General features: G+C 45.6%; 1 protein-coding gene across 5 annotated transcripts in view; it reads right to left on the minus strand.

Moving 5' to 3' along the window:
- The window catches only part of NOX4 (NADPH oxidase 4), a 168,046-nt gene that overhangs the window by 43,667 nt on the left and 107,790 nt on the right, over positions 1 to 16,589 (minus strand). For all 5 annotated transcript variants that reach the window (XM_033950586.1, XM_033950584.1, XM_033950585.1 and 2 more), the window contains one exon: positions 61 to 180. In XM_033950586.1, the coding sequence (XP_033806477.1) occupies positions 61 to 180 (120 nt within the window). The remainder of the gene's footprint in view (positions 1 to 60; positions 181 to 16,589) is intronic.

The following is a 16,589-nucleotide window of genomic DNA, read 5'->3' on the forward strand; positions in this document are numbered from 1 at the left end:
GGTTGGGGAGGTTTTGCAGCGACTAAAGTAACACAGCATGAAATGATGCAGCTCACGTACAGCAGCTGGTTAAGGATTGATGCAAACGGAGTTACTCCAATGCCGCCGGCCGCACAGAGGCTAACCTCGTAATTCAAGACTTCTTCGGAGGGACTCCCAAAAGGGCCGTCTGCATAAAGCCTGGACAAGAAGGAAAGATACAGTCATTGGCAATAATAGTAGAAAGACTGGAAAAAAAAAAAAAAAAAAATGCAAGGATAGCAGGGACAAACTATGGCAGGGGGTCTCAAAGTCCCTCCTTGAGGGCCGCGATCCAGTTGGGTTTTCAGGATTTCCCCAATGAATATGCAGGAGATCTATGCACACGCACTGCTTTCACTGCATTCATTGGGGAAATCCTGAAAACCCGACTGGATCGCGGCCCTCAAGGAGGGACTTTGAGATCCCTGAACTATGGCCTCCTTTTATGGAGGTGCGTTAGGGTCTTAACGCGAGGAATAGCGCACTGCTAAAATGCCGTGCGCGCTAGCCGTTACCGCCTCCTCTTGAGCAGGCGGTAGTTTTTCGCCTAGCGCGCGCTACTCCTTCGTAAAAGGAGCCCTGTATATATTTTAGTCTAATGTAGATTTGATGATCAGATTGATAACATTGTCTCACTCCGACGAAGTGCTATGTTTTCATAAACATTTCTAGAAGTTATGATCAAAGTAGAGTATCAAGAGATTCACTTCCCTAGTGCCTGCCTAGCTGCAAAACGTTACATCAGTTTTCAAAATAAAAATGTGCTTGTTGTCACAGGACTTTCGTATTCTAATTTAAATCACTATTTGGTTGAATATGAATAATATATTTGGGGCCGAATCAAATATGAATATTTGGTACAGCCCTAGAGAAAAAAATCCCCAATAACCCCCCCTCCACACACACAATGTTGCTACCACACAGCAACCCAAGCCAAACTAGCAGAAGCTCCACCCTCATACAATACTCCTCCCTGATCAAGCCACCCGATCCTATCACCCCCAGACATTAGCACCCCTCCCTCAATCAAGAACTCCATAAAAGAACATCCCTCTACTGCCCCTCCGTTAAGCCCTCCCCAACACAATACTACAACCCTCCCCTATCCTTTACTCCTCCTCAGAACTCACCCAGAAATCTCTCTGGTAGTCTAGTGCAGTGGTTCCCAACCCTGACCACTAGGCCAATCGGGTTTTCAGGATAGCCCTAATGAATATGCATGAGAGAGATTTGCATATAATGGAGGTGACAGGCATGCAAATCTGCTCCATGCATATTCATTAGGGCTAGCCTGAAAACCCGATTGGCCTGGTGGTCCTCCAGGACAGGGTTGGGAACCACTGGTCTAGTGGACTAGGGCAGATCACTTAAACCCTAGTCCAGGGATAGGCAATTCCGATCCTCAAGAGCCGGAGCAGATCAGGTTTTCAGGATATCCACAATAAATATGCATGAGATAGATTTGCATCTCAAGGAGGCAGTGCATGCAAATCCATCTCATATTCATTGGGATATCCTGAAAACCTGACCTGGCTCCGGCTCTCGAGGACCGGAATTGCCTATCCCTGGACTAGGATATAAGTGATCTACTTTTGCTTTTGAGGTTCATAATAGAATATGGTGTTTGTGTGGGGGCTTTTTCTTATTGGCAAATCTGTCTTGGGTGTTTGTAGAGACAGTTTAACATTTAATATCAATACTTATATCCCACTAAACCTTCAAGTTCAAGGCATCCCAAAAGTGTAATCATTCATGAGATATTTCCTAAACAGCAGCGTCTTCAATGCTTTTCTAAAATGCATATATTGAGCAATGCCTCTGATATAAGATGGTAAGCTATTTCACAGCTCTGGAACTTTCCCACGCAAAGTTTTATTTTTTGTGCTAAGCAGCCGACATACCTTAGCAGACGGAAAGGCTAACAAAAGTTCTTGCAAGGAACGCAAACATTGGGAAGGTTGATAAATCAATATCATAGAAGCTAAATAATCTATTTTAGGCACAATCCATATAGTATCTTAAAAATGCAAATTTAAAATTTTAATTTTATTCTCATCTGCACAGGTAACCAATGAAAGTCAGCCAGAAACGATATCACATGGTCAGACATTTGCCCTACCAAGATCAGTTTAGCCATCTTGGTAGTTCCTTGGTTGATAGACCCATTGGGCAGATGAGTAATGTTTTGATATTTGTGATACTTCGGTTTTATTAATGCTGTTGTGTAAAATTCTACCCACAGTAATTACTTAACACCAGATGTAAAGCTAAGATTGAATGGGTCACCTTTAACGCTATCATTTCCCGGGAAGGGGGAGCTTGGGAGACAAATATTACAATTAGGAAAAATACTTTTTTCCCTACCTTTTCTCAATGCTTTCCAGGGTTTCCTGTCCTTTTGAAATTTCTTTTCTATTTCCACCGTCTATCTTTCCTGTGTGTCCCTATCCATCCTGTCTAGCATATCTCCTCTGTTCCTATGCTTCCCTCGATATTCAGCGTCTCTCCCATGTATCCCTATCTTACGCTGTCCAACAAACTCCTCTCCTTCTCCTTGTGTCCAGAGTTGCCCCTCTGAGTCCATGTCCTTATCCTCCATCTACTGTCAGCATCTCTACTGTCTTCCCCCTCCACATGCCTAGATAGATTCTTGCTTCTCTTTATGTTCTTACGTTATGTTCTTATGTTCTACCCTTTCTTCTGTACCCCTTCACCCCTGCCTCCTACCCTCCTCGCTTGGAATCTCTTAATCTCTTCCTCTCTCTGTTAGTCTCCCATCTCACTCTCTCATCCCTTTGTTGACCCTCCTCCCCAATCCTTCATCTGCTCCTATCCCTCCCCTTTGATCCAGGTCTCTCTCTCTCTCTTCCCTTTGCTTCTCCACCCCACAATGTCCTCCAAACGTTGCAGTGTGTCACCAGCAGAGGCCGCAATGAAAGCCCAGCAGACCCTTTCCTCTGTGCTCCCCAACTCAGTGAGCAACTTCCTGTGGGTGGAACATGCAGGAGAAAGGTTCACCAGCCAGAGAGGCCACTTTCACCGCGACCTCTGCCGGCAATACATATTTGGAGTGCCGATGGGGAAAGAAGTTTCAAGTTTCTTTATTTTTGATAACAGATGCAGCACATGGGGGCAGTGGGGGGATGGAGAGGGAGGGTTGTGACACTTCAGGTAGCCCTACCATTGGGAAGCTCTAGGCATTTTGTTGGGCTCACTCAAAGGTAGTTACACCTCTCTTAACACAGTTCAGTATAGAAGCTCCTCAATGAGACCTATGTAATTTTCAAATAGCTCATGGGACTGGCTTTGAAAATTATCTTCTAAACTCCTATCTTTATATGACTAAATTAACATTAAAGGAATACATTCAATGGCTATACAGTGCACATTGAGCCATATTCTATAAAGGATGCCTAAAGTAGGCACTGATTTAGGCTTCCAAAGTAATTAACTAGATAAATAAACTCAATTATGAGCTTTTACAAGCTCATAATTAAAAAATGGGCACCTATCCGATTCTCTAAAACGTGGCTGTCTAAAACAGGATGCCTAATAGGTTCTAATGCCTAAGTATACATGCTTATGGGTAGAGTATGAGTTAGGCATTTTTAGGCACGATTCACAACTGAATGTAGACATACACAAAGTAGGCCAGTAAAACCCTGGCCTACTTTGTGGACGTCTAAGTTTTTTTCTTAGGCGTCTTTAGCCACGATTCTCTAAATCAGTGTTTTTCAACCTTTTTACACCTATGGACCGGCAGAAATAAAAGAATTATTCTGTGGACTGGCATCGGTCCGTGGACCGGCGGTTGAAGAACACTGGGCTAAGTCATAGGCCAAACCCCACCCATTTCTACCCAATCTCCACCCCAGACCCCGCCCCCATAATAGTATTAATTGCACCTTGCACGTCCCGTGCCTCATCTGAAAGCCTTCCCTCTGACATTGCAACGTCAGAGAGAAGGCTTCCGGTTCAGGCGCAGGATGCCCTTGGAGCCACTGCCCGTGGCTTTGTGCACTGAATCAGTTAGGAAGAGGGAGCTGGCTCGAAGATAACGCCGCATCGATCGCACCGTGGACCGGCGGTTGAAGAACACTGTTTTGGGCCTGATGTACTTGCTGGCCCAGGAAATTTCTGTGGACCGGCACTGGCCCATGGACCGGTGGTTGAAGAACACTGCTCTAAATGGTACCTAAGCATGATTGACATGCAAATGGCACTGTTTTTTTTAGGCAGCTGCCGATTTAGGCGTCATTTATAGAATCCAGCCCATTGGGCCCAGGACAACGACAAGAAGATTGAAATCATTATAATGTATTTAGTTTTAATAGAAGTGATTCCACAATTATCAACAAAAGCATCCCAGCTGCAAATGCCAATGCAAAAATTACATATACAGTACATGTAAAACTTAAGACAATAATGTGAGGAAAAAGTGATAAAGTCGTGGAAAAAGAGAGCAGATAAGTGTGGAAAAGTTCAAAATCAGATGTTCTATTGGGTTCTCTTTACAATTAAGGTTATAAAATCACTTGATTTTTCAACTAATGTATTTGACTTAACCTAGTCAGCTTCACAGTGGAAAGCAACATTTATTTTGCTTTCCTGTGTGGAAAACACTCTTGAGTAAAATGTTTTAGAGGGCAGGATAAACTTCACAGAACATATTTGTTATAAAGATGATGGAATGGCCTTAATCTTGTTTCCTTATACTATAACTTGGTACGTTATCTGTTTTCATCTTTTTTATGAAACATCTTCAGCAAATAAAAGTAAATCAAACGGTAAAAAAAGTAAGATCAATATTGACTTACAAAAAATAAAACATTCTAGGCTGTAGAAAAGGAGCAGGTTACAACTGTCGAGGCACTTTCCTGACAAATGACAACATTATACAGTACACTTCCCCCTCCGTGTTCGCGGTTTCCGTATCTATTGATTCACTTATTCGTGATTTTAAACCAAAAATTACTCCCCCTTAAGCCTTACCTGGTGGTCTAGCGGGTTTTCAGGGCAGGAGCTATTTTCCCACGCTCCTACCCCGTGCAGATCGCTCACAGGAAATGGCTCGAGAGACTACGGGAGCTCAAGGCAGCCATTTCCTGTGAGCGATCTGCACGGGGCAGGAGCGTGGGAAGATCGCTGCTGCCTGAAAACCCTCTAGACCACCAGGTAAGTCTTAAGAGGGGGCTTACAGGGCTTAAAATAGCCGGGGGAAGCGGGGGTTAGGGGCAGAATTGGCCCGAATATTTATTTGCGGTTTTTTAATATTTGCGGGCCGGCTCTGCCCCTAACCACCGCGAATACGGAGGGGGAAGTGTATATAATTTTAACATACAATCACATTGCAACATCATGCTTTCTCTAACCTCACACAGTAGCGTAGTAAGGGGGGGGCAAGGAGGCGGTCTGTCTCAGGTGCCTTGTTGGTGGGGGTGCCAACATCCTTCTCCTCTCCATCCCCCCCTTTCCCATTCCTCATACCTCTAGTTGAAGAAGTTGTTTGTGGTGGTCAACAACATGCTCTTCGTGACCCTGCTGGCTCTCCCGCAGAAGTCACTTCTGGGTGCCACAGATAGGAAGTGACATCAGAGGGAGAGCTGATGGGGTCGCAAGGAGCACATTGTCGACCACCACAAGCAACAACTTCAACTAGAGATACGGGGGAAGGGAAGGGGGGATGCACATGGAAGGCAGGATCGGGGAAGGAGAGGGGTGCAGAGATGAGGACGGGGGATGGGCACCCCGGGTTCCTCTTACCCTCTCTACGCCAGTGACCTCACAACACATATGAGGCAGATCTTGGGTAATACATGGAGAGGGAAAAATCACTAATCCAGGTCAACGTGTAACGAGAAGACATGGCCATAGCCTTCCCATGCTTCGCCCACTTCCATGCTCCGCCTACTTTGTTTTTAGGTGCTACCTATAGAATAGCACCTAACAATCAATTAATGGCATCTTTGACTTTCTCAGTAGGAACTGTAGTGCTTGGGAAACAGTATATGGGAGCATGGGCACTATGGGTTTGGGTTTTTTTTGGGTTTTTTTAGAGACTTTGATGCAAAGTTCAATGAAATTACTGTTTACATATAATTCATGAGTGGAGTTTTTGTGGCCCATGACTAGTGCGTGCTCGCTGGAATGTTTGGCATTAGCTTGAATTAAGCAGAGCACTGTGTTCACCGAGGCTATTTTTCTCCACGATTTTTGAACATGTTTAGTGACACTGATTTTGACATCTCTGGAGAGGAAAGTATTTGTTGGATTTTTTTCTGAGTATTAAGGAGGATGCATAAGGTGGTGGTGTATCCTGTAAGTTATGGTGGGCAAAAAGTGGGTTAACGATCATGGCAAAAAAAAGCAGGAGTAAAAAACCTAATTGATGCATTCTGGATTGACCGTCATAGCTTGACGAAAGAAGATGGAAGGCCAAAGTAAATAATGCTACAGTAGTCTAAATTAGAGGCAACCAGGGAATACAGATCATAAGAACATAAGAACTGCCGCTGCTGGGTTAGACCAGTGGTCCATCAGCCCAGCAGTCCGCTCACACGGCGGCCCTTAGGTCAAAGACCAGTGGACAAGCTAAGGGCCATTCAAGGTCCCTCCCTACTGGAGGATGCCCACATGCTCGAGGGCATCCTATTAGGTTCACTCTCCACATGGTCACAGTGGCCAAAACCCAAAGAGTAGCAACATTCCATTATTTCAGAGTAAGCAAGATTCCAGAACCCCATATAGTAGCAACATTCCATGCAGAATCCCCAAAGAGTAGCAAGATTCTAGAATCCCAGAGAGTAGCAACATTCCATGCTACCAATCCAGGGCAAGCAGTGGCTTCCCCCCATGTCTTTCTCAATAATAGACTTTTCCTCCAGGAATTTATCCAGATCTTCCTTAAAATCAGCTGCGCTATCTGCTCTTAACACAACCTCTGGCAATGCGTTCCAGAGCTTACCTATTCTCTGAGTTAAAAAAACAACTCCTCCTATTGGTTTTAAAAGTATTTCACTGTAACTTCATCGAGTTTCCCCTAGACTTAATAATTTTTGATGGAGTGTAAAATCAATCCACTTGTACCCGTTCTACTCCACTCAGGATATTGTAGACAACAGCATTTTATTAACTCCAATAAAGTTTTATTTTTATTTAATTTAATCATTTATATACCACTTATATCCTAAGTGGTTTACATTCAGGTCCTTTATCGTATTTCCCTACCTGCCCTAGTGGGCTCAAACTCTATCTAGTGTACCTAGGGCAATCAGGGGATTAAGTGACTTGCCCAAGGTCACAAGGAACAGCGAGGGATTTGAACCCACAACCTCAGGGTGCTAAGTTCCTGTGCCTAGTACATCGTCTCTGCAATCCTTCCTTTTGTTTGCTACCCATGAATCTACTCGGCTCAGTTGACACTCATCCTCACGTTCTCATATTTAAAGCACTAATACTCAGATCAGTTGCTGCTTGAAAACGATGCCTAAAGCAACTGCTGGTTTTTGGTGTCCCCTTCGGTTTCAGACTCGCACATTTGAAGGTTCACACACCGAGTCTAAAGGCAAGCGTTGGCTCCTGCACCCACTCCTGTCAGCACAAGCTTCATTGCTCAGGGCGATTGCTTTATTTCTCTACTCCAGCTGAAACGTACCCAAATCTTTGCAACAAGGAAGCAGCAAAGTTTTACAACTTTGCAGCACTATAGATGCCTTGGTCTATAGTTTCAAATGAGTTCATTTTTTTCCCCCCCTTCTTTGTAATAATAAGAGTACGAGGATTAAAATCACCAAATTTGATGTGTCTGATTTGTGTGAAAATCAATGTGAAATCATATGGTTGCACTTGCTTTTGCGTGTAATAATGTACAGTGGTACCTCGGTTTACGAGTGCACCGGTTTGTGAGTGTTTTGCAAGACGAGCAAAACATTTGCAAAATCGGTGCCTCGGAAACCGAGCATGGCTCGATTTATGAGCACCCCCCCCCCCCCGCAATCCGGCACCCCCCCTGCGATCTGGCACCCCCCCGCCTCGAACTGGCACCCCCCGCCACGATCCGACACCCCCCCGCCACGATCCGACATCCCCCCGACACAATTGGGCACCCCCCCGTTGCTTCTTACCCTCATCTGGGCACTCTTGAAGCTCGGCCTCCTCGTCTGCTGGGCCTTGAGCATCTGAGCATGCTCAAGGCCTGCGAGTTCATGTTCACGTTCAGAACAGTTCGAGGCAGGGGGGGGTGCCTGATCGCGGGGGTGGGGCCTTCGAGGGGAGCAATGCCAGTTCTCTGGGGGGGGGGAACGCATCAAAGCGAGTTTCCATTATTTTCTATGGGGAAACTCGTTTTGATAAACGAGCATTTTGGATTACGAGCATGCTCCTGGAACGGATTATACTCGTAATCCAAGGTACTACTGTATATACCAGGGGTGTCCAACCTTTTGGCTTCCCTGGGCCGCAATGGCCCCAAAAAAAACAACGTTTCTGGGGCCGCACAAATGCGCAAACACTGCAGCAAGACAGAGGAGGGAGCTGGCAAGACGGTAAACACCCGGGGGCAGCAGAGAAAAACACAGTATTGCCCTTGACCGGGGCCGCACAAAATATTTCACAGGGCCGCATGCGGCCTTTGGGCCCCAGGTTGGACACCCCTGGTATATACCATTCCCCCCAACAAATCTTCTCGATAACTTCATATGGGCAGCCCACTCATCTCACTTATCATTGCTTTTCTAATTCAATGTACTTATAACTAATTAGATTGTAAAATCATTGATTTTTTTTTCTACTTTTACAAAATAGTGCCAATGTGAGAAGCTTCCAATTCATCTCAGTAGGTTTCCACTGCCTTCATTAAAAATTGCCTGCAGACATCTCCAGTGGAAAAATATAACACACACATTGGCTTAATGGAAGGCTACTAATCATTTTTAAATTCAGTTTGTTTTCTAGGACAGCACTGCTTTGGCTAACTTATATAAGAACATAACTGCTGCACTGTATATCCAGCCAGCATCCTGCTTCTAACAGTGGTCAATCCAGGTTCTCTGGAACTACCTTAATAATAGTTTACAGAATTTTCCTCCAGTAATTTGTCCAAATTTTTTTTTTTTTTTTAACCCTTCTATGCTAACTACTTTCACCACATCCTCCAGAGCAAGTTCCAGAGCTTAACTAGCTATTCAGTTAAAAAAAAAAAATAAAAAAAAAAAAATATATATATATATATATCTCCGCTATAATAAAACCCTTAGCGCGCATGCGCACTTCAATCTCTGTGATCTGTGATACCGTGCTGCCGCATGTGCAGTACAAGGAGTCTGTGGCGATTTGTGACGTGTGTGGTGGTTTCCCCAGCGGCGGTGGCGGTTTGCGACACGTGCGGTGGTTTCCCCAGCTGAATAAGGAGCCCTACGGCAGGTCCTAGCAGAGCTGCTTCAGAAAACACAGGAGACTTATCAGATAAGAGCAGGGAAGGGGTGCTGCTGGACAGGGGGGAGGTAAAAGTAAGGGAGAAGGGCTACTGCTGGACTGGGGGAGCAGGAAAGGGGTGCTGCTGGACAGGGGGGAGGTAAAAGTAAGGGAGAAGGGCTACTGCTGGACTGGGGGAGCAGGAAAAGGGTGCTGCTGGACAGGGGGGAGGTAAAAGTAAGGGAGAAGGGCTACTGCTGGACTGGGGGAGCAGGAAAGGGGTGCTGCTGGACAGGGGGGAAGGTAAAAGTAAGGGAGAAGGGCTACTGCTGGACTGGGGGAGCAGGAAGCAGGGAAAGAAAGGCCTCAGTGCCCCATTCTGCTAAAAGTTTACACATCTATTCTAGCACCTGTTAATGTAACGGGCTTAAACACTAGTATATATATATTTGGAGGGTCATAATAAAAAAAAAGTCTAAGTCCCCTGCAGAAAGCAGGCATCCAAAATGAGTTTGTTTTTTTCTAGAATGACCTACCTCTACGTTGAGCAGTTTAATCGCCCAGGCCACCACTACACCTATCCTTACTACACATTCCTGACCAAAAAAAAAATCACCCAACTCCCAAACGCCCAAAACAAGACCTTTTAGGTGAAAGAGGGCTAGTCCTTTGCCTAAAAGCAGGATTCTGTAACCGGCATCTGTCATAAACAACGCCAGTTACAGAATCCTGGAACTGCCCCTCCCCCCGATCACGGCAGGAGAGATACCTAATCTCTCCTGCCAGATACAAAGCATTCTCCCCCCCCCAACACCCGTGTGATTATTGGTAGGAGACATGCCCAATCTCTCCTGCTGAACACAAAGTACTCCCCAACACCCGCGCGATTACCGGCAGGAGAGATGCCCAATCTCTCCTGCCGGAAGAAAAGCACCTCCCCCCACAAACCACCGCTATGACTAGCAGGAGGGAGTCCAAACCCTCCTGCCAGTAGAAAAGCACCCCCCGAACAGCCTAACCGTGCACCTAACCTCACGGACACCCCAAATCTCCCCCCCCCCAAACTCCCCTTCTAACCTCAAAAGATGGCTAGCCGAACAGTTCCTTCCTCCGTCTGTCCAGCAGGCCCACTTTCCTTCGAATGGCGGGTATGCCTCTTCCAAGTGCATTGTGGGATGCACTGGGGAGGGGCCTAGGGCCTGACTGGCCCAGGCACCGCCCATAGGAGGGGCCTTAGGCACCTGGGCCAACCGGAATTGAACCAGAGAACAAATTCATATCAAGTTTATATTGAATTACCAGACCTCAAATACCCAAGGCACTACTTAATTGATTTTTCATGCCCTTACTGGGGTAGGTAAATTCATCATTGGTCTAGGTCAGTGATTCCCAACCCTGTCCTGGAGGAACACCAGGCCAATCGGGTTTTCAGGCTAGCCCTAATGAATATGCATGAGAGAGATTTGCATATGATGGAAGTGATAGGCATGCAAATTTGCTTCATGCATATTCATTAGCAAGGAGCAACTCAATTCAATTAGCAACTCACCGCAAGGAGAAAAGAATAAATGCAAGAAGCAACTTGAGGAAGACGTACAGAATTTATGCACCGCTGATTTTTTTTTAGGCATTATATATAAAATATGGCCCAGAATGGATAAATTGCTTGATTCAATGAAAGCCTTAGTGCTCCTTTTACGACGGTGTGCTAGCGTTTTTAGCGCACGCACCAGATTAGCGTGCAAAAAACTACCGCCTGTTCGAGAGGAGGCAGCAGCGGCTAGCGTGCGTGGAATTTTAGCACGCACTATTGTGCGCGTAAAGGCCCTAGTGCGTCTTCGTAAAAGGAGCCCTTAGTGAGAAAATCTTTTGTAAAATTCAACATCAAGCTCAACTAACTTCCCTTTGACACATCACTAGGAAATGTTTATAGAACTCTATAAGGAAAAGCTAAAATGGTTTCTCACTTTAGAGCAGCCCACAAAGTTTTGATGGGAAGAAATTTCTGTATAGAAAGACACAGTAAGGTGAGACACAGTCCATCCTCTGGAAATCAAACACAGTAACATCATTGGATCAGAAAAGTAATGAGATCATGACCCTAAAAAGGATTTTTGAAAAATGAAGAGGATGCCCATTGGCAAGAAGCTCAGTGCAAGATAACTGGACCGAAAAATGTAAAGTCATGCACCTTGGCAGACAAAATCCATGCAAGACTTACACTCTTAGTGGTGAGATCCTAGCGAGGGCTGTATCAGAACGTGACTTAGGGGTGATCATCAGTGAGGACATGAAGACTGCCAAGCAAGTGGAGAAAGCTTCATCTAAGGCTAGACAAATCATAGGATGTATACGTAGGAGTTTCGTCAGCCGTAAGCCCGAAGTCATTATGCCATTATATAGATCCGTGGTGAGATCCCATCTGGAATACTGTGTACAATTCTGGAGGCCGCATTACCGCAAGGATGTGCTGAGACTTTAGTCTGTCCAGAAAATGGCCACCCGGATGGTTTTGGAACTGAAGGATCTCCCGTATGAAGAACGGCTGGAAAAATTGCAGCTATACTCACTCGAGGAATGCAAAGAGAGGGGAAACATGATCGAGACGTTCAAATATCTCACGGGCCGTATCGAGGTGGAAGAGGATATCTTCTTTTTCAAAGGCCCCAGGGCAACAAGAGGGCATCCGTGGAAAATCAGGGACGGGAAACTACATGGTGACACCAGGAAATACTTCTTCACTGAAAGGGTGGTTGATCGCTGGAATAATCTTCCACTACAGGTAATTGAGGCCACCAGCATGCCTGATTTTAAGTCAAAATGGGATCGTCACGTGGGATCTCTTCACAGAGAAAGGTAGGGGAGGGTTATTGGGGTGGGCAGACTAGGTGGGCCGTGGCCCTTATCTGCCGTCTGTTTCTATGTTTCTATCATTGCAGCAATGGAGAAATTGGGAGCATTCGGTGCATTGTGTGAAAAGGCAGAGGTTGCTCAAGCACCAGGAAAAGCAAAGACCCCCCAAAATGTGGTAGAATGAAAGAAACATAGTCCATATTAGTCATTGCTTATTTACGCTTCCTATACCGCCTTATTTTTGAAAAATCAGGTCAAAGTAGTGGTGTAGTAACGGTGGGGGGGGGGGGAATAGACTGTCCCGTGCACCGTCTTTAAGGAGTGCCAGCACCTCTCCTCCTCTCTGCCCCTTGCGTACCTCTTTAAATGTTCACTTGCGCAAGCAGCGTCTTCCACTTACTGCTTGGGCCGGCCTCGGCTCCCTTCTGATGTTACTTCCTGATCACAGAACCAGGACGTGACATCAGAAGGGAGCGGAAGCCGGCGGGAGCAGCAAGTGGAAGATGCTGCTTGCGCCGTGAACGTTTAAAGAGGTACACGGGTGGCAAGGGACGCTCAAGTAGCCGGGAACAGTTGGGGGGGGGGGGGGTGGCTCAAGCAGCTCGAAAGAGTAGCGGGGGTCATAACGCAGCGATGCGGGGTGCCAGTGCTTTGGGAACCAACCTCCCTTGCTATGCCACTGGGTCAGACTAATAAAAACTAAAACATAACTCCATTTCACAACAGGAAAAAAAAAAACCTTCACCCTGTACATAAACATACCATATAGATAAAGTTTAAAACCTAAAATCTAAAGTGCCACCCAAGCACACCTTGGTAAGATGTAAGAACATATGAAGTGCCTCTGCTGGGTCAGACCGGAGGTCCATGGTGCCCAGCAGTCCGCTCGCACGGCGGCCCGACAGGTCCAGGACCTGTGTAGTAGTCCTCTATCTATACCCCTCTATCCCCTTTTCCTTCAGAAAATTGTCCAATCCCTTTTTGAACCCCAATACCGTACTCTGTCCTATTTGGGTGTACTGGTGGATACAACAATGAAGTCAATGGCGCAATGCGCAGCAGCCGCGAAGAAGGCAAACAGAATGTTGGGTATTATTAAAAATGGTATTACGACCAGAACAAAAGTCATCCTGCCGTTGTATCGGGCAATGGTGCGCCCGCACCTGGAGTACTGTGTTCAGTATTGGTCACCGTACCTTAAGAAGGATATGGCAACACTTGAGAGGGTCCAGAGGAGAGCGACACGAATGATTAAGGGCATGGAAAACCTTTCATACACTGAAAGATTGGAGAGGCTGGAGCTCTTCTCCCTGGAAAAGCGGAGACTCAGAGGAGACATGATAGAGACCTACAAGATCATGAAGGGCATAGAGAAAGTAGAGAGAGATAGATTCTTCAAATTTTCAAAACATAAAAGAACAAGAGGGCATTCGGAAAAATTGGAAGGGGATAGATTCAAAACAAATGCTAGGAAGTTTTTCTTTACTCAGCGGGTGGTGGACACCTGGAATGCGCTTCCAGAGGACGTGATAGGGCAGAGTACGGTACTGGGGTTTAAGAAAGGATTGGACAATTTCCTGTTGGAAAAGGGGATAGAGGGGTACAGATAGAGGATTACTGCACAGGTCCTGGACCTGTTGGGCCGCCGCGTGAGCGGACTGCTGGGCACGATGGACCTCAGGTCTGACCCGGCAGAGGCATTGCTTATGTTCTTATGTTCTTATGCCCTCTGGAAGCGCATTCCAGGTGTCCACCACCCGTTGGGTGAAGAAAAACTTCCTAGCATTGGTTTTGAATCTGCCCCCTTTCAATTTTTCCGAATGCCCTCTCGTTTTTGTAGTTTTCCGAAAGTTTGAAGAATCTGTCCCTCTCCACTTTCTGCCCTTCATGATCTTATAGGTCTCTCAATCATGTCCCCTCTAAGTCTTCTCCAGGGAAAAGAGCCCCAGTTTCTCCAGTCTCTCCGTGTATGAAAGGTTTTCCATTCCTTTTATCAAAGGTGTCGATCTCCTCTGAACCCTCTCGAGTATCGCCATATCCTTTTTAAAGGTACGGCGACCAATATTGGGCGCAGTACTCCAGATGCGGACGCACCATCGCCCGATACAACGGCAGGATAATTTCTTTCGTTCTGGTTGTAATACCCTTCTTGATTATACCTAGCATTCTATTCGCACTCTCTCTCCACACTGCATCCTATGAACTCCAGAAGGAAGCTTTCTTTGACTCAAACAGTGAGCATTAACTCTACATTCATTCATTCAATTTTATTTGGGTGTTCAAGCATTTTTCCCTGTCTGTCCCAGCGGGCTCACAATCTATCTAATGTACCAGGGCCAATGGGGAAGGGGGGGGGGATTAAGTGACTTGCCCAGGGTCACAAGGAGCAGCTTGGATTTGAACCCACAACCTCAGGGTGCTGAGGCTGTAGCTCTAACCACTGCGCCACTCTAGAAATCAAAATGTAGTAAAGTGCGCCAAGTTTAGTACAATGAAGCCATTGTGACATCACTGATGAGGCTGGCTCTTAGGCATTGGTGGAATGAGGCATTATGACTTCATTTATTCAATTTTCTATACTGTTCTCCCAGGTGAGCTCAGAACTGTTTACATAAGTTTATTCAGGTATTCAAGCATTTTTCCCTGTCTGTCCCGGTGGGCTCACAATCTTTCTAATGTGCCTGGGGGGGATTAAGTGACTTGCCCAAGGTCACAAGGAGCAGCTTGGATTTGAACCCACAACCTCAGGGTATTGAGGCTGCAGCTTTAACCACTGCGCCACGCTCTCCCTGTTAGGAGTATGAGATCATACTGCAAATACCTTGGGTTAGGAGTGACGATTATTAGGGTCATGGTATGTGCAAATCAAATCCATTTAGAGACATTAATCCTGGGTCATAACAAGCAAAAAGCCATATATTATGACATTCAAGTATTTAAGACCTGGTGCCCGACACAAACCCAGCAGACTATGGGCTTTTTTTTTGTTTTGTTTTACAGTGACTCACAAATGTGATTTTCTTTTCTCCAGGTTAGCCTAAGCCATAATTGCAAAATTGAACATAAAATGGACAATAAATAATTTTGAAATGTTTAGTCAATGGTTTGGTATGATTCTTTCATTATTAAAGACAGACACTCGAAATATATATACTACCCACGGAGGATGTAACCAGGCAACCAAACAGATTACTTTTCAGAAATTTGCAATGTTGCCTCTGATGAAGCTTTAATTAAAATAATGCACGGGTAAGCACCTTTAACATGGAAAGCAGACTGTTCTTCTGCATAATGACTTTATCAATTATGTTTTTCAAAACAAACTCTTAAATGAAAGTTACTGTGTAACTTTCTTTCTCCTTGAAATTAACTAGAACATACCTGTTTATAACAGGGGTCCTCAAACTTTTTAAACAGGGGGGCCAGTTCACGGTCTCTCAGATTGTTGGGGCCGGACTATAGTTTGGAAAAAAAAAAAAAACATATACGAATTCCCATGCACACTGCCATATCTTACTTGTAGTGCAAAAAAACGATGGCAAGTCAAATGCGCGCAAGACAAAAGCACGAAGACAATTGCACGAAGACAAGTGAGCGCAACGACAATTGAGCGCAACCGACAATTGAGCGCAAGACATTTCAGCGCAATGACAATTGAGCGCAAAGACAATTAAGCGGAAGACAACTGAGTGCAAGTGTGCGGAGGTGGAGCACGCCAGATAATGTTAACAACACAATCACGCGCTTCGCGCTCAGTTGGCTTGCGCTCACTTGTCTTCACGCTTTTGTCTTGCGCGCATTAGACTATGAACCCCAAAAAAACCACATGAAAGAACAATACAATATTTAAAATGAAGAACAGTTTTAATCAACATAAACTTACCATTATTCACAAAAAGAGCCGAAACAGCATACCGAAGTTTGGAACATTCATTGAAGTATTACCAAACCTCTGCAATAAAGTAGCCCAAATACTCAGCAACTCACTAATGCCAAAAGTTTCCCACTAGCCGTACCGAACTTCCAAGAAACCCTCCCAGTGGCACACCAGCCCATGTGCTCAGCGGATGGGTCACGTGGCATGGAAGCGTGGCATCAGCGTTGTGTGTCTGCAAGAGGAGAGGCACTGGCGCTGGCTGACTGCCTACACAGCACGCCTCTCACCGCGCAAGAAACAACCCGTAGGCAGTCAGCCAGGACCTCTCCTCCTCGCCAGCATCTCGCAGCACACCCTGAATCTCGCCATGGCACGCAGTTTGAGATACACTGCTATAATTCAGCTTCACTAACTGATTAGGGCAGGA

Source organism: Geotrypetes seraphini, chromosome 6 (genome assembly GCF_902459505.1).
Source record: "Geotrypetes seraphini chromosome 6, aGeoSer1.1, whole genome shotgun sequence".
Lineage (NCBI taxonomy): Eukaryota > Metazoa > Chordata > Amphibia > Gymnophiona > Dermophiidae > Geotrypetes > Geotrypetes seraphini.